Here is a 25,097-nt window from a genome sequence, read left to right as displayed (position 1 = left end):
ACTCACAGGTCCCATGTTCATGTGGCAGTACTAAACCAACAGACTGGAGGAATATGGAAGCTGCAAACTGGCACTACAATGGAATAACCACCGCTTGAATACAGGAAACTCCCTGAATACAGGAAACTTGTCTATTCCAGGTTTTCTCAAGAGGGAATTTATGAAACCCTAGGGTTTTTCAGTGGCCCTGGAACAGCTTTGTCAATTGGGTGGGAGTTAAAATAATTGTTTACATTTTAATTTTTTAAACTTGGATGATACAACCATATATGGTTCTGTTGACCTGCTTCACGCCCCCCCCCCCCATGGCCAGTGATGGGCCTGGAAGGGGTAGGAAAGGAAGGGGCCCTGGTCATAAAAATCCTTGCTGCCCAAGGCTTGTTGTACGTGGTAACTACTGAAGTCCAGAGTGGTAAGTACTCTCATTTAAATACAGTAATCTCATGGGTGGGGGTGGCAAAGTGTGATGCCATAGCCCTGTTCCCGGTACAGCAGAGTAGGCTGCTGAGTCTTTTCTGGTGTTGTGGGGGGACAGGGGCATGATGTCACATCTGGTAGGAGTGTTTGGGTGATATCAGTTCTGGTAACATATGACTTCTTGGGAAGTGTCAGAGAGGTGTGGCCTGCTGACATCACTCCTGGGTTTTTTCAAAGCCTGCAGAATGTTCCAGGGGCTTCTCAATGGTAAAAAGGTTGAAAAAGGCTCATCTATTCAGTCTGGCAGTCAGAAGATTCACACAGTGCTGGAAGATACCCCAAAGGGCCATTCAGTCCAACCTCCACCTTCTTGGGGACTTGAAAATCATACACTCCCAAAAGGTGCTCATCAACTTCCTCCTAAAAACTTCCACTGAAGGAGACTCCACCCTACAAGGCCGCATATGCCAACAGCCCTCACGGTCAGAAAATACTTTCTAATACTAAAGTCAAACTTCCTTTCCTGAAATCTGAATCCATTGCTCCTAGTCCTTGTCTCTATTTAGTAAACAAGCTGGTCCTCTCTTCAACATGTCTACCTTTCATGTAGTTAAACACAGCTAGCCTCTCACCCTTTCATGTAGTTAAACAGAGCTAGCCTCTCACCCTTTCTCCTCCTCTTCTCCAAGTGACACAGACCCAGCTCTGTCCACCTCTCCTCGGAAGGCATGGATTCCAACCCATTGACCATCCCAGTCACCCTCCTCTGAACATGTCCCAACTTGTCCCAATTTTCTTCTTGAACTGCAAAACCCAGAACTGGACACAATATTCCAAATGAGGTCTAACCAATGCAGGATAGAGTAGTATTATAACTGCCGTGCTCTAGATTCTATGCTCCTAGCAATGCAGCCCAATATCACATTAGCCTTCTTAGCTTCCATATCACACTGTTGGCTCATATTCAATTAATTGTCCGCTAAAACTCCTAAGTCCCTTTTACATGTACTACAATAAAGCCAAATATCCCCTATCTTATATTTATGCATCACATTAATATTAAAGGTAAAGGTATCCCCTGTGCAAGCACAGAGTCATGTCTGACCCTTGGGGTGACGCCCTCTAGCGTTTTCATGGCAGACTCAATATGGGGTGGTTTGCCAGTGCCTTCCCCAGTCATTACCGTTTACCCCCCAGCAGCAAGCTGGGTACTCATTTTACCGACCTCGGAAGGATGGAAGGCTGAGTCGACCTTGAGCCGGCTGCTGGGACTGAACTCCCAGCCTCATGTACAAAGCTTTCAGACGGCTGCCTTACCACTCTGCGCCAAAAGGGGCTCTTCACATTACTATTACCCACACGTAATACTTTACACTTCCCCCTATTAACATTCTTTTTTTTTTTGCCTATGGTCCAATTTTCAAATCTATCCAGGGCTCTTTTCCTCTGGAGTATTAGTCACCCCACCCAATGTAGTGTCATCTGTAAATTTTATCAATGTACCCTCTATCGCCTCATCCAAATCATTACTGAAAATGTTAAAAAAATACTGGCTCTAACACAGAACTGTGTTATACACCCTTGGCCATCCCACTCCAAGATGATGATGAACCATTGATGAGTCCTCTTTGGGTTCTATCAGCCAACCAATTACAAATCCATTCAATAGTGACCTTGTAATATCATGGGGAACCTTATCAAAGGCTTTCCGGAAAACAAGGTATACTATATTCACTGCATTTCCTGTATCTGCTAAACTAGTCACTCTATCAAAAAAAGAAGAAGAAGAAGAAGAATAGAAATAAGATTAGTCTGGCAGGATTTAAAGTCCAATTCTGACATCTCCCCCTCTGACAAGTGCGTGCCCAGGTTACAGGGTGATAACAGAATAGTTTGATTATTGATGAACACAACTCAGTCGTGACTAATCTAATTCTGTCAAGAGTGTCTCTCTGGGAAAGGCAGAGACATGCTGGGTGGAAGCTGCACAGAAATCAATGGGACTGACTCCCAGGGAGATGTCCTTCGTAGTTTGGCAAAAGATCTTACAATACTTTATCAGAAAACATGATGGGTGTGCATGTGTGTGCATTTTGAACCATGTTGCCCACGTCCTGCAAAACGTTAATTTTAGGAACGTCAAAAACGTACTTTCACTTAAGATAAAAATCACACCAATTAGCATATAAATGGTCTCAAATCTCTGTTTGCAAATCTCATAAATGTTTTAATGGGTGAAATGAGTAGAAGAAATGTAATGGAAAAAGACCAATGCTAAAACATCTAGCAAATATCTTTCACTATAGAGGCGGTATAATTGAGGAACCCACACTCCTTCCTTCCTCCCCCTCCCCAGACCAGAACAAGCAGAGCTGCTGGTGGATGGGGAGAACCACGAGGCAGCTGATACCTACAAAGCAGTCGGTGTCCTTCGGCCCAGAGCAGCCTCCGGCGCATTCACGGTGGCAGCATTCACTGACCGAGCGCCCATAGCAGCGGCCATCACATTGCTCAGCACACACCATCTTCGTTACTGGAAGGGGCAAGAAAAATCAGACAGATGAGCAGAGGAAGCAAGGAGCCAAAGACAGATGAGGAAAGCAGGAGAACAAGGGTTTCAAGAGGCAGCCTCAACATACCCATAACTTACTTATATAAATCAATCAATTCATTGTCCATTATTTAATGAGAGAGTAGAGAACCAGTTAGAGCAAGATGGGTGGCTGTGTTAGCCTGTCTTTAGCAAGAGAAAAGAGCCAGAGTCCCAAAGCACAATATTTGTGGCTGGGAAGGAGCTTAAGGGAGTCCCTGCTCATTTTTTTCTGATGGATCAAGGTGAGTGGCCATGTGAGCAGGAGAAAAGAGCAAATTCCAGGAGCATCTTCAAAACTAATAGTATTGCAGGCAGGGGAGGAGCTTTTGGGAATCACAGCTCACTTCTTCAGATAGACCAAGGTGGGTCTGTAGCAGCAGAAAAAAAAGCAAGAGCACCTGTAGCACCTCAAAAACTAACAAAATGCATGAATGCAAAACATTTCACTTGTGCTTTTAATTTTATGTTCGCATTACCGTTTTTAAATGCATCTCCACAGTGCTTTTGCTTCAAGGGAATGCCCCTGAAATTTTTGCAAAAGATCTCTCTACCTCAAAATTTAATCGTATCTTGCAACCAGTGGGCGATGGGGGCAGGGTGGCCATCGGCAAGGGTGTGATGTTTCTTCCAGAGGAAACACAGAAGTGATGTCACACCTCCCTTGGAACCCAGAAAATACTATTGAGACATGACATCATTTCCAGGTTTTCCCCAGAAGTGAATTCAATCTGTCTGCTTTCGACATTTTTCTCCCACTCCTTGGAGGATGGCAGCCCAGTATCCAGAGTGTCCTGTGTCTTTAAAAATGCACTGCAAATCCCCTAGCTAAAATAAACAAGAGTCCAGACTGGATGAGCCATTCTGGAAAGGGAATGTGGGAATGCGGAACTCCTCGCCCCACTCCTTGTTCACAGGACAAGATGAGCAGGGCTGGAAACATGTCAGCAGTTATGGGGAAGAGAGGCAGCTACTCTTGAGAGCTCTTCCCCTCCCGTATAGGGGAGCGGGTAGAAGGCTTTGAGAGAATTGAATGCACTGAGGGGATAATTTACAGGGAGATAAGTGAATGTCGATCCTAAGGAGGGGGATGGAAAATTCAGAGTTGGTCCCTCCCATTTTTTCTTCAGGACTTCCCCGTTTTTCTAATGGGAAAATAGGAAATTCTGAGGAATACTAAAAAAAAAATCTATGAAATATTGTCTCTTTTAAAATGAGTGAAATGCTTTTAAAGATAAGGTGGGTGTTGTGTACGTTAGTGATCCCCAACCTGTGGGCCGTGGACCACATGTGGTCCTTCGACTAATTGGAGGTGGGCCCCGAAGAATGCCTTCTCCCCCCCCCGGCCCTTTACTTCATCCCCCCCGGCCCCTTACAACACACTTCGGGTGTCATTGTCTCCCATCACTCCCAGATGGGACTATCTCGTTGCAGAGAAACAAGCTCAGGGTTCCCATTGATTTGTCATTGTCCTGAGTTAAAATTTCCATGAAAATAAAATGTTCCTTATGTTCATTGTTGTGGCGTGTCTGTATCTTATTTTGAAGGGATGTTTAAACATTACCATAGCGATCAGAGAGCGTTAGTTAGGGCAGTGGCTGAGAGTAGAGGAGTAAACTACCCCCCCCACCGGGCCTCAGTAAAAGGCGTTGAGTGGTCCCCGGTGATAAAAAGGTTGGGGACCACTGGTGTACGTGGTTCCCACAAAGCGGGAAGCGTAATTCAAACACCAGAGAGTTGTAATTTCATGGATCAGATTGCAGGATCCGTCCTGCTACCGGTTTGCTTCAATGGTCCAGACATTTTAAACCTGGAGAACTTGCCCGGCGACAATCACAGGCTGCAGCAGGACCCCTGGACCGTAAATATGTTTGTGTTCAGTCCTTTGGTGAGATCTTAATTAAAGAGCTGCCGTTTCACTCTACAAGCAACTCCACGCCTTATTGAATGCACTATTCAATATTGGTGATGAGGATGGGATGCTGAGCGGAATATGCAGCCCCAGCTAGCATGGTCTGAATCACTGCATTTCGACCTCCTGAGGTGGAACTGCTGAAATCACTCCTGACTCCATCCTGCCTTCCGAGGGAGGATCACTGAATCACACTGCTCCAACTTCTGAGGTCATCAGTGCATCGGCTCCTGCTGCTGATCCATCCCATGCCGGGGGATCTGCCTGACAGTCTTCATCATGGCGACCAGAGTTCAACCCAGCCTTCCCAGCCAAGTGGGAATCCTGCACAACCTGCCTGAGCTGCTACCTCTTGGCCAACACCACCACCACCACAGACAAGAAGTGATATGTTTGACCTGGGCCAGTGCTTGTTGGCACCCACCAAAGTCAACACCATCTTGCTCCATCAGCATGGGAGTGCTGGTACAGCACTTCGCACCCCAGCCTGCAGAGCGTGTCCACCATCATGCGTCAAGCAAGGCAAATCATTAAGCAAAGGTTTAATGACATAGTGCACCAATTAGATCTGTCCAGAAGGGCAGTGCTCACATCTCTATCTCCCGATCCTTCTATTCACCCACCTAATCCCACCAGGATAAGTCCCTTGACCTAAAATCACTGGGATCCTCAACCCCAGATGGGCCCCTCCACCAATCCCTCACCCCTGACACACTCCCTGAGGAAGAACTGACTATTCCCCTCCCTATTTTAACGAGCCCTAGGTATCTAACTGCATTACACCAACCCCCCCCCCGAATGAACCCACCCAATTTTAGCTCTACTTCCACCTTACCCTAACTAAACTGCAGATGACCTAACTGATCCCTAGGGGCTAGCCTCAGATCCCACCTCTCTTGAGGAGCTCTCCAGGCCATGCTCTAGGACAGGGGTAGTCAAACTGCGGCCCTCCAGATGTCCATGGACTACAATTCCCAGGAGCCCTTGCCAGCATTCGCTGGCGAATGCTGGCAAGGGCTCCTGGGAATTGTAGTCCATGGACATCTGGAGGGCCGCAGTTTGACTACCCCTGCTCTTGGACCAAAAAACCCAGGCTACAACCCCAAGGTCAGTTCCCACATTCGATGTCTAATAGGAGCAAAACGAAAGAAGAAATCCCACCAGTTGGCGTTCCAGACGAAATAAAAAGTTTTAATACACTATGCTTAAATGTTCTGGGTTTTTTAATTATTCAAAAGCTCTTGTAGGTCGAATAGGGTCAAGCGAGAACGGTATCTAGAAAGTTACGCCATTTTTAAGGACTAAGCCTTTCCTCAGTGGCTTCCCCCAAGTAACATAAAATAATAAATATAATCAATAATTACATAGTTCAATTTTACAAATCATATTATACTAGTACAAACATAAATTGATTCCCACCTCTCTTCCAGATATTCTCTCCAAACACAAACTTCTTGGATTTTGATTAAATAGGGGCGAACAATTAGGTTTGGGCTGGTTGCAGTACTCTGGCCTCCACCAGATGGTGGTACAGCTCCCTCCACCCAGCCTCCTCCAGCTGTGGATCCCAGCAAGCACAGGGAAGGTCCCCTCCAAAACCAAGAAACTGCCTTCCAGAATGCAGTCAACTCGCCAGGGACAGCGATGCTCCACACCCCTCCTGGACACCCTGCTCCACTGACCCCCACTGTGGGATCTCAAGGGGTTCCCAAGGACCCCCCTGCTGTTACAGTGGCTCCGATGTTCCATCCATTGGGAGAATTCCAGTATCACGTATATACTACTTGTGTAAATACTGCTAGCATGCTGCCACTGCCCGGATGGAAAAACACAGTCTGCAACCCGTACTGGGCTCCCCAGCATCCAAGAGGTGGCCCACGGAAGAAGTCAGTGTTAGGGAGTGCCAAAGGACTGAGTAGGCTCGGGTTCTGTACCAGGTGAGCTTGTATCCACAGCTAGAAGAGCTCGCTGGTCACCAGAACCCATCCTGTGTAGAGAAAGAGAAAGGATCGGCTGATGCAGGAGGGAGGAATTTCAGGAGCTGGAGGGAAGAAGCTGCTGAGAGACAGTCCTGGTCACACTCCAGAGCTGGGTAGTCATTGAAGTCCAGGTGGAATCCAGAGTGTGAGGCAGAAGTGCTCTCTTAGGGTAGAACACGGAGGGACTGGCTGAGGGAGGAACCTGGGAGATTATCCCAAATTTAGCCAAAGATAAGGATTCTCTTCTGGGGACAGAAAGTTTCTTTAGTCCTGTGCTCTAAGAGGGATTCAGAGAAACTATAACGTTTTCTCAAAAGTCTTTGAATAGGCATATATTTGGATATGACTAGGCATACACTGGTAAACCTATAATCTAGTCTTGACTGTTTTTTTTATTTTCCCACGCACACCAGGAGTTTAACAGATTCTCTTTACTTCTTTGTTAAATTTTGCAATGCCTCATGTGGGTGATGGTTTACTGAGGTAGAATACGTTTCCTCAGTTTGGTGCCAGTTTGGTGTAGTGGTTAGGAGTGCGGACTTCTAATCTGGCATGCCGGGTTCGATTCTGCACTCCCCCACATGCAGCCAGCTGGGTGACCTTGGGCTTCCCATGGCACTGATAAAACTGTTCTGACTGAGGAGTGATATCAGGGCTCTCTCAGCCTCACCTCCCTCACAGGGTGTCTGTTGTGGGGAGAGGAATGGGAAGGCGACTGTAAGCCCCTTTGAGACTCCTTCAGGTAAAGAAAAGTGGCATATAAGAACCAACTCTTCTTCTTCTTCAGTAATGTCAGGGCTCTCTCAGCCTCACCTCCCTCACAGGGTGTCTGTTGTGGGGAGAGGAAGGGGAAGGCGACTGTAAGCTGCTTTGAGCCTCCTTTGGGTAGAGAAAAGCAGCATATAAGAACCAACTCTTCTTATTCTTCTTCTTCAGTCCGGCTGGCTGGTGTTGCTTTCACCTGAACAGCAAGGCCCAGGTGGGACAAACAAAATAAAGCCCTGAGGGAGAAGATACAAAAAGCTCACCAGCAGAAGAAAGAGGAAAGGGTTTTTATTCAGGAGGAGGAAGTTTATGACAGCCACAATCCCTCTCTCTCACAAAAATAAAAGTGTCTAAGGTACAGGATTGGGTGTCTAAGGCATAGGATTGGCTCTCTCCTGGCTGTGCAGCACGGTGATCAGAATTAAACCAACAAATTGGATAGTCGCACCACTAATGAGCTTTACGAAAAGAACTATTTTAAAGAATTGAACAAATTTTACCTCAGGAAATCTACCTCAGACATTCTAGTCAGTCATGGCACCCCCCACACAGAAGAAGAAAGAGGCTGATGGGGATAGTCAAGGGGCAGAAGCCTTCTCAGGAGGAGATAGAGATTATAGAACTGAAAAATTAAAGGCTAGAATAGAAGCCAAGAAGGAAAAAGTTAGGATTGAGGCAGATAATGAAAAAGTAAAAAATGAAAAGAAATTGCAGTTAGCCAGACTGGAAATAGAGAGGAATACAAAGAAAGGACACAGTACCTGGAGAGGGAGAAAAAGCAAGAAGCTGAAAGGGAACATGAGAAAGAAATGAACCATTTAAAAGAGATTAAATTAAGAACATAATTACAATTCCTTCATAGAAATGAAGGTAGACCCACAATTGATCAGAAAAGATTCCCTCAATTTCAGAAGGAGGATGATGTTGAAGCATTTCTCTTTAATTTTGAGGGAACTTGTAGGGATTTGGGGGCTCCAAATGGGGACTGGATGAAACATCTGCATCCACAAATTTGTGGCAGGCTCATGGAAATCGATGTGGAGTTGAGGAGGGAAGAATCCTATAATTACAACCTCTTTAAAGAGAGGGTGAGGGTGAGAGATGATGGTTTAACTCCTGAGCAAAGCAGAAAGGCTTTTAGGGAGATTAGAAGGAAGCTTGGGGGGACCTACTCACAACTTGGACGAAGCCCTCAATAGATGGAGGGTAGAAAAGTGACTCCTTCAGAAACCTGGTAGGTTTAGAGCAATTCTACAGATAGGTTCCCTCCCAACTGAGATCGTCTCTCAGAGACAAAAAATTAAGAAAAGAGGATGAGGCAGCTACAGTACTGCATGAACTTAAGGGAGACCTGGGACAGTCACTAATTACACCTGCAGTAAAGCAAAGTAAATTCAGGGCCCTTCAGGAAAGATTGTGCCACTGAAAACCAGCCCTGCGAGGTGGCACACACCAGAACCTGAGAGCAAGAAGGGGTTAGTGTGCTCTCACATGAAATACCCATGTCCACAGCACCAGAAAGAAAAACCACGCACCTCAGTCAAGACAATTAATCTTCTTAACAGGGAGGAAGAAGATCAAAACCCCACACAGAGCCCTGTACCTGGGCAAGGGCAAGGACAACCACAATGATTTAAAGCTCTGGAAAGTGCAGGAAGATCTAAAAATGGATTATATGGAAACCCTGGAAGATAATGACGAAGAGGTGGTTGGCTGGCGAGACACCGGAGCAGAGGTTACCCTTATTAAAACAAAATTAGTCCTTGAAAAACAATATTTACCAGGCAAGACTTATAAAATAAAAGGGATCTGTGGTCCGGCCTTTGAGGTACAGCTGGCAGAAGTCCCTATTAAATATAAAGGGTGCCAAGGAACTTGCATGGTGTGGAATATGGGAAGGCTTAGACATACCCATGCTACTGGGTAATGATTTGGCTGCACAAGTTAAATCCGTGAAAGCCATTACGAGGAGTCAATCCAAATTACAGGCCTCCGAGAACATTACTGCTAGGTCAGAGTTTTCGGGGGTTACCATGACAACTGAGGGTAACCTGCAGCCAAGTCAGGCACTGCCTGTGGAGGAAGCAGAAACTGTCCTATTAAATCTCCCAGCCAAGCAGTTTGTATTAGATCAACGTGGAGATGAGACTTTGAAAGAATTGTGGGAGAAAGCAACGTCTTCAGCTGAAGAAGTCTCAATAGAACGACCATGCGGTTACCAAGTGTAAGACCAGAGATGATGCAGAGTCATTATGAAGAAGAAGAAAGCAGCATGGGAGAAGAGGAATCAGTTAGTCATCCCAAGCAAGTACAGGCTGCAAATACTTCATTTATCCCATGAAATCCCATTGGCAGCACATCTTGTCTAGGGACAGATAAAACAAGGGATCACCTGAAGACCAGGATTTATTGGCCAAACATGGGCAAGGATGTTACAAACTTTTGCATGTCCTGTCCTGACTGTCAGCTAGTAGGAAAGACAGGAGATAAGACCAGATGACCTCTACAACCAGTCCCCCTAGTAACTGAACCTTTTGCACAAGTTGGAGTGGACGTTGTTGGTCCAATCTCAAGGACTACCAGATGTAGCAATAAATATATTTTAACACTGGTAGATCACACCACGGAATATCCAAAAAGCTGTGCCTTTGCGAGACATTATGACCAAGACAGTGGCAGAGGCTTTGATGTCCATCTTTACAAGGCTAGGGTTCCCAAAAGAGATGGTGAGAGATCTTGGCCGAGGGGGGCAGGTGGAGGCAGGAGGTCGCCCATGCCAGCTCTGTGGCTCCACAGAGCCTGCAGGGGCGTGCGGTGTCCCTACAGGGCGATTATGCACAGCGCTGGCCCGCCTCATCCCCTGCCGGCCCCCGGCATACCCAGGAAGCTGTGGAAATTCTCGCATTTCCTTAGTGCAGGCCTTCCGTAGCCCTGGGCCTGGACGTGCTTGCGCTGGCAGCAGCGGCAAGTATTATCAGGGATTTTCCCCAAAGCTCTGCTGCCGCCAGTGTGGGCATTATGGCATAATGGGCCTAAGAGGTGATATGATAACCACCTTCAAATACTCAAAGGTTGTCATAGAGAAGAAGGAGTAGAGATGTTTTCTGTTGCCCCAGGGGGTTAAGCCAGAACCAATGGGTTGACATTAATTCAAAAGAATTTTCAGCTAAATATCTGGAAGAAGTTCCTGACAGAGTGGTTCCTCAGTAGAACAGGCTTCCTCAGGAGGTGGTGGGTTCTCCATCTTTGGAAGTTTTAAAACAGAGGCTAGGTAGTCATGTGACAGAAAGGCTGATTTTATGAACTTGGCCAGATTGTGAGTGGGTGGGCAGGAAGGGATGTCCCAGTGTTTGCCTCTTGTGGCCCTTCCTTGCATACCCAGGGAATTGCTGATTGACACTGTGGGATGGCAGGTGAATTTCCTCCAGGTCAGTCTGATTCTGGAGGTGGGGGGAGGGATCACTTGGGCATAAAATTGGGGTCACTGTGGGTGAGCAGGAAGTTGTAGGAAGTTGTAGGAAGTTGCAGGAAGCCTGTGCAGTGGGTTGGACTAGATGACCCTGGAGGTCCCTTCCATCACTGTGATTCTATGAAAATCAACAAGAACTACAGGCTACACCTGCAGAGAATGTACAACATGCCCAAGAGAGACAAAATACTTGCTCCAATGCGAAGGCCAGAGAAAGACAATTCCAGCCAGGAGACCAAGTCCTTGTGTTAAGGTCCAGATGAAACATAGGCTGGAAGTCACCTGGGAAGGTCCTTACACCGTTGTGAGTCAATGCAATCTATGTAATAAATGTAAATCCAGCAGGGGGCAGTGCAAATTATTTCATGTTAATATCTTAAAGCCCTATAGTGATAGGAGTACCCTATATTATCGATCCCCAACCTGTGGGCCGTGGACCACATGTGGTCCTTCGACAAATTGGAGGTGGGCCCCGAAGGATGCCTTCTCCCCCCCCCCCCCGGCCCTTTACTTCATCCCCCCCAGCCCTTCACAACACACTTCATTGTTGTGGCGTGTCTGTATCTTATTTTGAAGGGATGTTTAAACTACCATAGCGATCAGAGAGTGTTAGGGCAGTGGTTGAGAGTAGAGGAGTAAACTACCCCCCCCCCCCACCGGGCCTCAGTAAAAGGCGTTGAGTGGTCCCCGGCGTTGAGTGGTCCCCGGTGATAAAAAGGTTGGGGACCACTGCCCTATATGCTCACAGATAAGCCTAGTTTTTCAGCACCTTTTTCCACACTGAAAAAGCCCTCCTTGGCTTATACGCGGGTATATACGGTAATTGAAATAAAAGCCTGCTCCAGCCAGCTAATTGTTGCATTGCCTTTTTCAATGTTTCTTCCAAACTATTATTTTGGTTTCTGTGGTTGGGGTGGGGTGGGTTTCGGGGGTGCTTTGGGATTTACGGTTTCTTTCTCCTAGTGTTTCTTCTTTTATCTGAGGAGCAACATTGTTTGCCTTTTCTTCTTGGGGTTGTGTTCTTTATTACAGTTCTTTATTTCAGTGTTTTGTTCTGGGGGGGGCACTGCAGTTGTTGGTAGAGTTGTCCATTCTCCCATTTTAGTAGCTGTTTTACTTGTAGTATGTTGCCAACTTCGGGTACTGTTGTTCTACTCTGGTTTGCTGGCCTGGGGGACACTGTTTGGTTCTCCTGCCAGAGCTGTTCTCACAGAACAGTTCTGTCAGAGCTCTCTAAGGGTGTCTGGCATCAAGAGAAGAATGGAAGGCAATTGTAAGACGTTTTGAGACTCCTTTGGTTAGTGAAAAGCGGGGTACAAACACCAGCAGCTATTCATCCCCTTGACTTTTCTGTATTTGTTGGGGGGGGGTGGAGGCTGGATGGGAAAGCCTGTGATGATGGAGCATTTCCCACCCTCGGCTTATATGCAAGTCAATAAGTTTGCCCAGATTTTGTGGTAAAATTAGGTGCCTTGGCTTATATGCAGGTTGGCTTATATGTGAGTATATACGGTAATTTGGTTTTTATAACTAATGAGGAGACCAGAGAAGATTTGGGGGCAAACTACTAAAGGGAGAACAATGCATAGACTGTGCTTAGACTCAACCCTATCCAGGGAGCAAGAGGGACAAATACAAACTGTGTTAACAGAATATCAGTCCATTTTTTCCCAATTTCCCCAGAAAACTGAACTTAATGATGCGCAGAATTGAAACAGGTGATTCAAAACCTATAGCACTTTCACCTTAGCGATCATCATAGAGCAGGAGATGAAAGATATGTTCAGCCTTGGGCTGGTGGTACCCTCTGAAAGTCCTTGGGCTTCCCCTGTGGTTTTGTTTTTTCGTGCGCTAAAATTTTGCTTATTGAAAATAGAAATTGGCAGAAGTACAGTAAATATTTCAGTTTCCAGTTATTCACCTATATCATAAAAACTAGTTGCTAATATAGTCCATATAAAAACGCCAGTGATCATGTAACAGGTGGAACAAAGACAATGAAGCCCTGAAGGGGGAAGACACAAAAAGCTAGGACCGTTTATGCACTGGGAACTTCACTGACCCAGCTCCCATGCAGGAGCACAAATCGGAGGCGGATGGGGTGCACCGGGCCAAATGTTCCCCCGTGTGGGTGCAGGAAGAGGTGGGGCAACCTGCCACAACTAAAATTCCAGCCTGCAGCCCGGCATGAAACCTCCAGTGCGTAAACGGACCAGCAGAAGAAAGAAGAAGGGATTTTTATTCAGAAGGAGGAAGTATATGTCACGCACAATCCCTTTCTCCATCATAAAAATAACGCTGTCTCAGGCATAGGATTGGGTATAGTGCCTGGCCCTGTCCTGGCGGTGACAGCCTGTCACCTCAGCATTATTCCCCCCTTCGACCAACCATCAAACCAAGCAGATGGTCCGGACTACAAAGGAAGTCTGGCCAGAGTCCTCCAGGGTGAGCAGTCACAGAGGCTCTAGGATTTTCTGCTCTGCCAACACATCGCACCCAGCTCTTCAACAAGCTGGACCTCAGCCAAACTGTTAATGGGCCGCTGGCTGGCTGGCTGGCGACAGCCCTGGATCAGATCCATTCCAGTCTCACATCAGATTGGCCCCTACGCCACTCCTTCACGCCTGAAGATCGTCTGCAATTATGTGAGTGATCCTGGCTGGGTTCCTGCATTAGTCACCCAGGCCACAGGGCCAGGATCATACTAGGTACAGTCTCCAGACAGTTGCACCTTATGCCAGCATGTGGCTCAGATGCCAATTGCCAGCCAGCAGGAACTCTTGCTTGTTGGTTGCAGAGGTCCAGATCGGAAGCCCAGGGGCCTGCAACAAGAGCTACAAATAACTTTCCCTGGGACAGAATCTTCAAAGCCAGATACAGCAACCAAGACCGTCATGCCGACAGCCGCAGCAACTGAGCATCATGTTTCCCCCCGGCAACCCCAACTCCTCTGGAACGGTGGTGCTCTCAGTGGATCCAGACATGGCCTCAGTACCTGCAGGACTTCTGCCATTTGGTAGAAACATACTTAAGGGGGGAGGAGTGTTATGTATGTGGCTTAAACAGGGGTAGTCAACCTGTAGTCCTCCAGATGTGCATGGACGACAATTCCCATGAGCCCCTGCCAGCAAACGCTGGCAGGGGCTCATGGGAATTGTCGTCCATGAACATCTGGAGGGCCACAGGTTGACTACCCCTGGCTTAGAGGAACCACAAAGCAGTGCTTGCAGACTGGGTAACAAGTATCTTATTGCTAGACCATATTGGAGGAGAAGAGGTGACCAGACAGATGGGGAAGAAAGTAATCTGCCATGAACAGAGTTTGAAATGCAAACCTGGAACTATTAAAATATTTCCACCTATCTCTTAAGTATCGCAGAAAGGCTGCAGTTCTACCAATTTCATTTTCTCTTTGCTCAGATGCTGTCGTCTTTTGCTGTGCACTCACAGATTGCTTCTATGCTTAAAGATAAAATTTTCTTTTTTCTAAAATTGGAGTTATTTCCTCTTTGCAACAATGGAAAAAGCATTATACTTTAGCTCATGCTTATCAGGGTATAAGAATGAGGAAGGAAGGACATGCTTAGTTGAGGATAACTCTAGCAATTGAGATTTCTAGAGTTCTTCCCCTAGATCCATGTTGGATGAATTGAGGAGGGGATTCTGGAATTTTTTAGAGCAATGTTCCCTAACTGTAGGTCAGGTACCAAAAGTATGAAGAATGTGCAAGTGAGTCATGGGTAAGCCCACCTCCTGACATCTCCCGTCATTTCCACTGCTGTATTTTGTAACTTATAAACCAAGATCTGACCCTGGAAACAGTGTTTTCCATGTAATACCTTAGAAGAAGAATAAGAGTTCGTTCTTACATGCCGCTTTTCTCTACCTGAAGGAGTCTCAAAGTGGCTTACATTCACCTTCCCTTTCCTCTCCCCACAACAGACACCCTGTGAGGGAGGGGAGGCTGAGAGAGCCCTGATATCACTGCTTGAACAGCTTTATCAGTGCTGTGGGGAGCCCAAGGTCACCCAGCTGGCTGCACATGGAGGAGCAGGGAATCAAACCCAGCTCGCCAAATTAGAAGTCCTCACTCCTAACCGCTACACCAAACTAGCTCTCTAAATAAACAGTCTGACCGTAGGTCTCCGACAGCAATTGCATAAATAGCCTTTCTGTGTGGCTTGGAGAGTTAGCCCGATTTTGGAAAGGAATGAGAGCATTGAAGTGGGTGAAATTTTCACCGTGCTCTGGACTCTTAATTTACCATCCATTTTCTCCCTATCCACACCTGCCTTCCTACTGGGATGGTCCTATTCTTGCCAGCCTCCAGGTGGGTGCTGGGGATCTCCTGGGATTACAACCATTCTCCAGAGTACAGAGATTGCTTTCCCTGCAGAAAATGGCTGGTTTGGAGTGGGGTCTCTGTGGCCATTACACTCCCCAATCCAAAGTTGGCAACTCTAGGGCTACTCCCCTCCTGCATTTCCCCCCTTCCCAGATTCTACCCGAAATCTCCAGTAACTTCTCAACCTTGAGCCGGTGACTCTCGCAGGACCCAATCCGGCAGGAGTGCTGATTAAAAATGCTCTCTTTCTGAGTCCGTAAACAAAACCAAACTCAGCACCCAAATCAAACCGGGAGCATGATATGATATTCCATTAATTAGCCACCCTGCTATTAGAAGTGCGAGGGCTGTTGGCCCCTATTCATAAAATATGCAAAAGTGGCGTGCTCAGGTTAAACACTGCAGCGCCCTGAATTCCCAGGGTGGCTGGTGATTCAGAAATGAGCAGTCAACAACCAGACTGCTCTCTTCAAGGTAATCATTAAATGGAACCTCCTGAACTCTACATCCAATTTAAATATGATTCACTCCTCAATGATTCATTATGGCAGGGGGGGGGGAGACTATAAAAGACATTTTTTTTTAAGCATGCAGTAAGAAATTGGAAAAAGTTCGTGGAGGGCTGGATTTTGCTTTGCTGATGGAAAATGCAGCTTCGTGTTCAAGAACACAACGCAAACTTTTATCATAGATGATTGCTGCTGCATGTTGAGCTTGCACACCACTGCAAATCCCTAATGAGGCTTGGCCAACACACAATTTTGCATTGAACAACCCACTGGATTCACTGATCCATGCTTTCGTAGCCTTGCTGCTAGAACACTATAAAATGCTCAATGTTGGGCTACCGTTGGAGACACTGCAGAATCTGCAGCTGGCCCAGAATGCCAGATCCCAAGTGTGGTCAGCCTCCGGTCAATGGGAACACATTGACTATTTGGAAACAAGTTCCAAGTGGAGTATATGGTGCTGGTTATGACTGAAGAGGCCAGCTTGATAGTAGTACATGTGAAAGGGGCTTAGGAGTTCTGGTGGACAATGAGATGAATATGAGCCAACGGTGTGTTATGGCAGCTAAGAAGGCTAATGCGATATTAGGCTATATTGCTAGGAACCTAGGATCTACAGCAAGGGAAGTTTCAATACCACTCAATCCCATATTGGTAGGCATGCTGAATAGGGGGCCAGCTTGTATCATGAACTCACAGAATCATCATAGAATCATAGAATCATAGAATCATAGAGTTGGAAGGGGCCATACAGGCCATCTAGTCCAACCCCCTGCTCAACACAGGATTAGCCCTAAGCATCCTAAAGCATCCAAGAAAAGTGCGTATCCAACCTTTGCTTGAAGACTGCCAGTGAGGGGGAGCTCACCACCTCCTTAGGCAGCCTATTCCACTGCTGAACTACTCTGACTGTGAAAAAATATTTCCTGATATCTAGCCTATATCGTTGTACTTGAAGTTTAAACCCATTACTGCGTGTCCTCTCCTCTGCAGCCAACGGAAACAGCATCCTGCCCTCCTCCAAGTGACAACCTTTCAAATACTTAAAGAGGGCTGGCCAATCATGTCCCCTCTCAACCTTCATTTCTCCAGGCTGAACATTCCCAAGTCCCTCAACCTATCTTCATAGGGCTTGGTCCCTTGGCCCCAGATCATCTTCGTCGCTCTCCTCTGTACCCTTTCAATTTTATCTACGTCCTTCTTGAAGTGAGGCCTCCAGAACTGCACACAGTACTCCAGGTGTGGTCTGACCAGTGCCGTATACAATGGGACTATGACATCTTGTGATTTTGATGTGATGCCTCTGTTGATAAACCCCAAAATGGCATTTGCCTTTTTTACCGCTGCATCACACTGCCTGCTCATGTTTAGTTTACAATCCACAAGTACCCCAAGGTCTCGTTCACACACAGTGTTACCTAGAAGCATATCCCCCATCCAGTAGGCATGCTTTTCATTTTTCTGACCCAGATGCAGAACTTTACACTTATCTTTATTAAATTGCATCTTGTTCTCATTTGCCCATTTTTCCATTGTGTTCAGATCTCGTTGAACTCTATCTTCCGGAGTATTTGCCAGTCCTCCCAATTTGGTGTCATCTGCAAACTTGATGAGTAGTCCCTCCACCCCCTCATCTAGATCATTAATAAATATGTTAAAAAGTACCGGGCCGAGCACCAAGCCCTGAGGTACCCCGCTACTCACCTCTCTCCAGTCTGATGAAACACCATTGACAACAACTCTTTGAGTGCGGTTCTCTAACCAATTCCCTATCCACCTAACTATCTGAAAATCCAGATTGCAGTCCTTCAACTTATCCATCAGAACATCATGGGGAACCTTGTCAAAAGCTTTACTAAAATCCAAGTAAATGACATCAACCGAATTTCCCCGATCCAGCAAACCTGTTATTTGGTCAAAAAAGGAAACTAGGTTGGTCTGGCAGGACCTGTTGGAGACAAATCCATGCTGACTTCCTTGGATCACCAAATTGTCCTCCAGATGTTTGCAGATCGCTCCCTTTAATATCTGCTCCATTATCTTCCCCACAACAGAGGTCAGACTCACTGGTCTGTAGTTTCCCGCGTCATCCTTCCTCCCTTTTTTGAAGATCGGAATAACGTTTGCTCTCTTCCAGTCCTCCGGGACATCTCCAGTCCTTAAAGAGGTTCCGAAGATGATGGACAAGGGCTGTGCAAGTTCTCTGGAAAGTTCTTTGAGCACTCTCGGGTGCATTTCATCCGGACCAGGGGATTTGAACTCATCCAGTGCAGCTAAATGCCTCTCGACAACCTCTCTACATGTTAACCTGCCACCCAGACACTATCCTTTGGCTATGGCCATCTCTAGATGTGCCTAAACACTTTGACCTGTGGGAAAAAACAGATGTAAAATAGGCACTAAGCCTTTCTGCTTTCTCTGCATCTTCCGTTAGAGTTTGTCCATCCGCACCCAACAGTGGGCCTATTGCCTCCTTTACTTTACGTTTGCTCCTCACATAACTGAAAAATCTTTTCTTGTTACAATAGGCTTCCCTGGCCAATCTTAGCTCACTCTCAGCTTTGGCCTTTCTGATGATTGATCTACAGTGCCTAGTAACCTGTAGGTACTCTTCTTTAGAGCGCTGTCCTTCCCTCCATTTCCTGAACATTTTCCTTTTCTTTCTTAGTTCCTCTTGAAGTTCTCTGTTCATCCAAATAGGCTTCTCAGAGCTCCTGCAGTGTTTTCGTCTATCTGTGATAGTCATTGATTGAGCATGCAATAGCTCTTGTTTGAGTAGCGCCCACCCTTCACATGCTCCCTTCCCTTCCAGCATTCTCGTCCATGGTATGGCACTCATCATGTCTCTGAGTTTATTAAAGTTTGCCCTACGAAAATCCAACATCCGCGTCTGGCTACAAGCTCCCTTGGCTCCCCATTTCAAAAGGAATTCTATGAGGACATGGTCACTTCCCCCTAGGGTCCCCACCTCCTTCACCTCATCCACCAACTCTTGCCTGTTGGTTAGTAAATTGGAAGGAGCCATATAGGCCACCTAGATGAACCCCCTGCTCAATGCAGGATCAGCCTAAAGCATCCAAGATAAGGATCTGTCCAGCCGCTGCTTGAAGACAGCCAGTGAGTGGGAGCTCCCCACCTCCTGAGGTAGCCCGTTCCACTGCTGAACTAGACTCATACAATCATAGAGTGGGAAGGGGCCATACAGGCCATTCTGTCCCACCCCCTGCTCAATGCAGGAGCAGCCACAAGCATCCAGTATAAGGATCTTTCCAGCCACTACTTGAAGACTGTCAGTGAGAGAGCTCACCACCTCCTTAGGCAGCCCATTCCACTTCTGAATAACTCTGACTGTGACACCCCCCCCCCCCAAGTATCTAGCCGATATTGTTCTGATGGTGATGTTAGGCATTCAGTCATGTCCAACACTTGGCAATCCTATGAATTAACTTTTGCCATGTTTTTGGATATTGCCCCACTTTGATACCGGTCTACATATAGTTTAAAGCCAATCCTGTGGGTCTTATCCTCTGCTGCCAAGAGGAACCACTCCCTGCCGTCCTCCAAGTGACAATCTTTCAAGTACTTAAAGAGAGCACTCTCAGCCTCCTTCTCCAGGGTGAACATTCCCATGTCCCTCAGTCTTTTCTCGTAGGGCTTGGTCCCCAGGCCCTGGATCATCCTTGTTGCTCTCCTCTGCACTCTCTCCATTTTGTCTATGTCCTTTTTAAAGTGAGGCCTCCAGAATGGCACACAGGACTCCAGGTGGGGTCCGACCACTGTGGTACACAGGGGGACCAAGGACATCTTGAAATTTCAATGTGATGCCTCTGTTGATTCAGCCCAAGACTGCACTAGCATTGTTTACTGCCACATCGCATTGCCAGCAGATGTTTTTTTTTTTAACTGCAGCCGAGGACTAGGAGCAATGAGCTCAATTATGGGAAGGAAGTTCCACTAAAAATATTAGAAAGCGTTTTCTGGCCATGAGGGATGTTTGTAGAGGGACATTGCCGAAACTGAGGCAAGAATCAAAGCCCGTTTAACTTGGGAAGACTTCAAACAGTCTCAACAACCAAAGACTATCCATCAAGTGCCAATAATGTCCCTCTGTTCTATATATAGGGCAAACAGGTCAAACCCTCCACCAAAGAATTAATGGACATGTCTGACATCAAAAGCCACAAAATTGAAAAACCTGTAGGGGAACACTTCAGCCTTCCTGGACATTCAATAAGGGAACTTCAAGAACAGGCTAGAAAGGGAGACTGCAGAAATGCAAGTTATCCTCCCATTCAGTGTGAGAAATCAGTGCCACCTTTTCCCTACCCGAAGGGGGCTCAAAGCGGCTTACAGTCGCCTTCCCATTCCTTTTGGGGGCCCTTAACCATGGGGAGTTCAATACCCCCGACCGAACTCCCCCCAAAATAGGCTCCATCCCATGAAGAAAACGCCCCTCAGCTGTGACGAATTCATACAAGAAAGCCTGCCACCCCAGGCCAATCTAACTGTATCTGAAATAACTCAACACAACCAGTATATGGCCTTTTATGCACGGTGCCAGCTTCCGCGCGCTGGAGCCATGCCATTGTGGCAGGGCACAATGCCCCACCATTTCCCATAAACACATGGGAGCGGGGCATGCTGGGTTGCACTTTACGCCGGGGCTAGGAGGCCCGTCCGAGATAAGTGCAGCGGCGCAGCCAGGGGAGGTGAGGAGGGGCCGGGGGGAGCGGGGGGGGCAGGGGGTCGTGTCATCACGGAACCCACAGGGGCACGTGGTGTCCCTTAGGGGATACTGCAGGTCGAGGCTAGGCGGCCCGACAGGCCCGGTGCTGCCGATTATGCACAGCGCTGGGCCGCTGCAGCCCGGGAAGCTCTGGAAGATCCCGTGTTATCTTAACGCGGGTCTTCCAAAGCTCGCGCTTGCAGTGGCAGCGTACGTTCTCGGTGATTTTAACTAAAGCAGTGCTGCTGCCAGCGCGGGCCTTATGGCCCATGCATAATGGGCCTATAACAGGGTGGGTGGGTGGGAAGCTCGGCTGCCCCGGGGGAAAAGAGAGCTGGGCTCCTGCATGTGGTGCCCTTATAAGGGTGTCATGAGCCTGCCCCCCCCCATCCCCTCTGCGTGTCGCTTTGTGCACCACGCCTGCCCACCCAGCTGCTGTAGCAGCACCAGGAGCGTGTTTCCCTTGCGCCCGCTCAATATTCAGGCCTAAGGATGAATGAACAGGGTCCCTAGAGGCAATTTATTCATTAAGCAGTGGCTTTTTTAACCAGACCATCTCCCCAGGTGGGCCTCAGACAGATTACGAGGCTAAGCAGGAGGAGTGCCACGTCACATAGCCAGTTCTTCTCCACTCCAGCAAGAATGCAGCAGGCCTTCAACTACCATAGACTGCAAAACAATTTTCACAATTCTCCACTCCTTTCTTCCAGCCCCCTCTCAAATGTTGACATCTGCCTCGACCCAAATGGGCCACTCCATGCTCAGCTTCTCCTAGGGATGCCAGCCTGTGGGTGGGACCTGAGGACCCCCTGGAATTTCAGCTCACCTCCTTCCCATGAGTGGACAAGGGCATTTGCTGCAGCAGGGCAATGAAACCAGCCTCAGCCACTGGAAGGGATCCAATGTGTGTGGAATGATTCACTCTAACAGAGTCTGCTGGAGTCAGTCCTATGATATTTTACCTCCTTGGATGCTACCATTATAAATGAGACACCTAATCCCCCCCCCCCCGCACACGCTCACACCTTGTTAGGGTTTTTGCTTTAGCTTGCCTTACTGCCATCTCCTCTGAAATATTATAGGGCCAAATTTTGGATCTCACCACTTTTAACACACTCAGTCTTTATTTAATAAATTTCAGGGGAATAATATTCTCTATCTGATGCCTGAATATAACCCACTTAATCACCGAATTTCAGTATAGCATATTTCACTTTAGTAAATGGCATATTATTCTTTTAGTCATTTCCCAGGATCTTCTGGTCATAGGAGATGTGGAAAGGAAAATAAGAAAGTAAGAACTTGCTCTTTGTGGCTCCACATACTACGTGTGCTCTTATGTGTTCACATATTTCCTAGAAAGGAACGGCAGCAGAAAACTGTAATTTCTTTCCCCGCATGTTTACTGTACTTTGTTATTGGCTGACAGTTGAATTTACGGAAAGTGCAAGAAACGGCGGAATGGCCTTGTTTGGTTGCACAGTTGTGTGTAATTAATCACTGTAAATGTTTCCTTTAATTCTCCATTACAGGGAATAGTAAATCTACCCAAAAGGGGGGGGGGGGGTCAGAATGGGAAATCGCTGAAATCAATAAGAAAGCCTTTTGAACACGTGAAGTTATTAGCAGAATACAAGGATTTTAATTAAAGATGTCAATGTTTAGTTAAACACTAGAGCTCTCCGTCATTGATCCGTAGCTCTGCTGGATCAGCTTTTTCTTTGGCAGTTCACCAGTTCCTCCTCCCGTCTTGCTGCCCTTATCGACTACACTTTTCTTTTTACAATCTTCTCTTTTAAAACAATAGTGTACTGCCCGGCATTTAATTGAGATCTTCCCCCAATTGGATTTCCCACTCCGTTCTCTGGGCACTGCCTCTGATGCTGCTGGATCTGATCCGTGTATGGCTATCCCTGTTTGTTTGTTTGTTTATTGGTTTGCTTGTTTATTTCATGTATATGCCACCCTCCCAGTGGACTGGCTCAGAGTGGTGCACAGCATCTATAAAACAATACGTAAGTAAAATAATACATTAAAACCATTTAAAACCATCTTTAACTAACAGCAACATCAATTACAGCTAGTTTTTCTATTGCTGTTCCTTTGAATAGATCTGTTGCCAGACTGATATTTAAACATGGGAGTTTTGTTTTTTTTTAAAGGGGGGGCCTGTTAAATTGGATCACTGTCCCTAACCAAAAGCTTGGTGGAAGAGCTCCATCTTGCAAGCCCCGTAGAACTGTATCAGTTCTGTGAGGGCTTGGATCTCCACCGGGAGCTCGTTCCACCAAGTAGGGGCCAGAACTGAAAATGTCCTGGCCCTGGTTGAGGCCAGATGTACTTCCTTGGGGCCAGGGACTACCAGCTGGTTGGTGTTTGCAGAGCGGAGCACTATAGCTCTACCTCTACCATTCCCCGGAGTCCATTTAAGTTTGCATCGACTGCTTCAGTGACTCCATCCAGCCACCTCATTCTCTGTCGTCCCCTTCTTCTTTTGCCCTCGATCGCTCCCAGCATTAGGCTCTTCTCCAGGGAGTCCTTCCTTCTCATGAGGGGGCCAAAGTATTTGAGTTTCATCTTCAGGATCTGGCCTTCTAAGGAGCAGGCAGGGCTGATCTTCTCTAGGACTGACCGGTTTGTTCGCCTTGCGGTCCAAGGGACTTGCAAGAGTCTTCTCCACCACCAGAGTTCAAAAGCCTCAATTCTTTGATGCTCGGCCTTCCTTATTGTCCAACTTTCACAGCCATACATTGCAACTGGGAAGACCATAGCCTTGACTAGACACACTTTTGTTGGCAGGGTGATGTCTCTGCTTTTTAGATTTGCCATAGCTTTCCTCCCCAGGAGCAAGCGTCTTTTAATGTCTTTGTTGCAGTCCCCATCTGCAGTGATCTTGGATCCCAGGAAAATAAAATCTGTCACTATCTCCATTTCTTCCCCATCTATTTGCCAGGAATTGAGCGGGCCGGATGCCATGATCATGATCTCAGACCATGGATGCCCTTAAAGGTGAATACCCATGCCTTCATCTTGATCTGGAATTTAATTGGAAGCCAGTGCAGCTGCTGAAGCAGAGGCCGAATTTGAACTCTCCAAGATGTTCCTGTGATTACCTGGACAGTGGTGTCCTGGATGAGTTGCAATTTCTGGGTCAAGGATCAGGGTAGGCCCACGTAGAGCGAGTTATAGAAGGCCAGCCTAGAGGTGACAGTCATATGGATCACGGTGGCTAGGTACTCTGGGGCCAGGTAAGACACGAGTAGTTTGGCTTGGCAAAGGTGGAAAAATGCCTTTGGAGGCATACAATGGAGGCGCAGATCATGAAAGTGAGACATCAAAGATCATACCCAAATTCCTGGCTTCGTGCACTATCATAAGCTGTACACCATTCAGGCAGGGTAAGTGCATTTCCTAACGTGGGCCTTTCCTAGGTGATTCTGCGTGATCCATCCTGCTGCTGCTTCTAGGCAGCTGGCAGATGACTTGGGAGTGAATCTGGGCGGCTGTTCATCAGGAGGTAGACCTGGGAGTCATCGGCGTATTGCCCAAACTCTTGGACTAGCTGGGCAAGAGGGTGTTTAAAGATGTTAACGTTGGGGAGAAAATTGCATCCTGTGGCACTCTGCAAGGGAGTTCGCAGCGATGCTATTAATCCTCCCCAAACGCAACCCTCTGTCCGTGACCTTGGAGAAAGGGGACCAGCCACTGCAAAGCTGCCCCCCCCCATATCCCCACATTGGCAAAGCGGCAAGCCAAAATCTCATGGCCAACTATGTTGAATGCCACCATGAGGTCTAAGATCTGCTTGGCACTCCAGAAGCTTCCCCCCACCCATGAACTGATCCCCGAACCAACCATCCTATGAGACCACGGTTGACAACATTGTCACCATTCATGTTGCAACTGTTGTATGGAACTGTTGTTGGAACTTTGTTACCAGCTGCTGAAACTACTATTACTGTTACTATTATGGCATTTGAAGCTGATGTACTGTACTTATTTCTGTGTTCTATGTAAACTGCCCTGAGCCACAAGGAGGGGAGGGATATAAATATAATAAATAATAATAAACATCTGAGATGGCAGACTCCAGGTCATGGATAGAAATCTCCTGGAATTACAACTAATCTACAGAGGATATAGAACAGTTCACCTGGAGGAGATGCCAACTTTGGACCAGATGAGGAAGCTTCTCTCTCCTGCCTTGATGGCTGTACAGACAATCAAGAATTTAGGGGTGATCATAGATGCCTCCTTGAACATGGAGATGCAGATCACTAGAGTAGCTTGCCAGGCATTTTTCCATCTACACTAGGCAAAGTTACTAGTATCCTATCTGGCCCCAGAACACCTAGTCACAGTGATCCATGCAATATTCACCTTCA

At 47.0% G+C, this 25,097-nt stretch overlaps 1 protein-coding gene across 4 annotated transcripts in view; it reads right to left on the bottom strand.

Moving 5' to 3' along the window:
• Nucleotides 1-25,097, bottom strand: part of ERBB4 (erb-b2 receptor tyrosine kinase 4) — a 918,733-nt gene that overhangs the window by 293,710 nt on the left and 599,926 nt on the right. For all 4 annotated transcript variants that reach the window (XM_077319331.1, XM_077319333.1, XM_077319330.1 and 1 more), the window contains exon 6: nt 2,832-2,950. In XM_077319331.1, coding sequence (XP_077175446.1) covers nt 2,832-2,950 — 119 coding nt within the window. The remainder of the gene's footprint in view (nt 1-2,831; nt 2,951-25,097) is intronic.

Source organism: Paroedura picta, chromosome 2 (genome assembly GCF_049243985.1).
Source record: "Paroedura picta isolate Pp20150507F chromosome 2, Ppicta_v3.0, whole genome shotgun sequence".
Lineage (NCBI taxonomy): Eukaryota > Metazoa > Chordata > Lepidosauria > Squamata > Gekkonidae > Paroedura > Paroedura picta.
The sequence above is the reverse complement of the archived record's forward strand: the minus strand, read 5'-3'. Positions and strand labels throughout refer to the sequence as shown.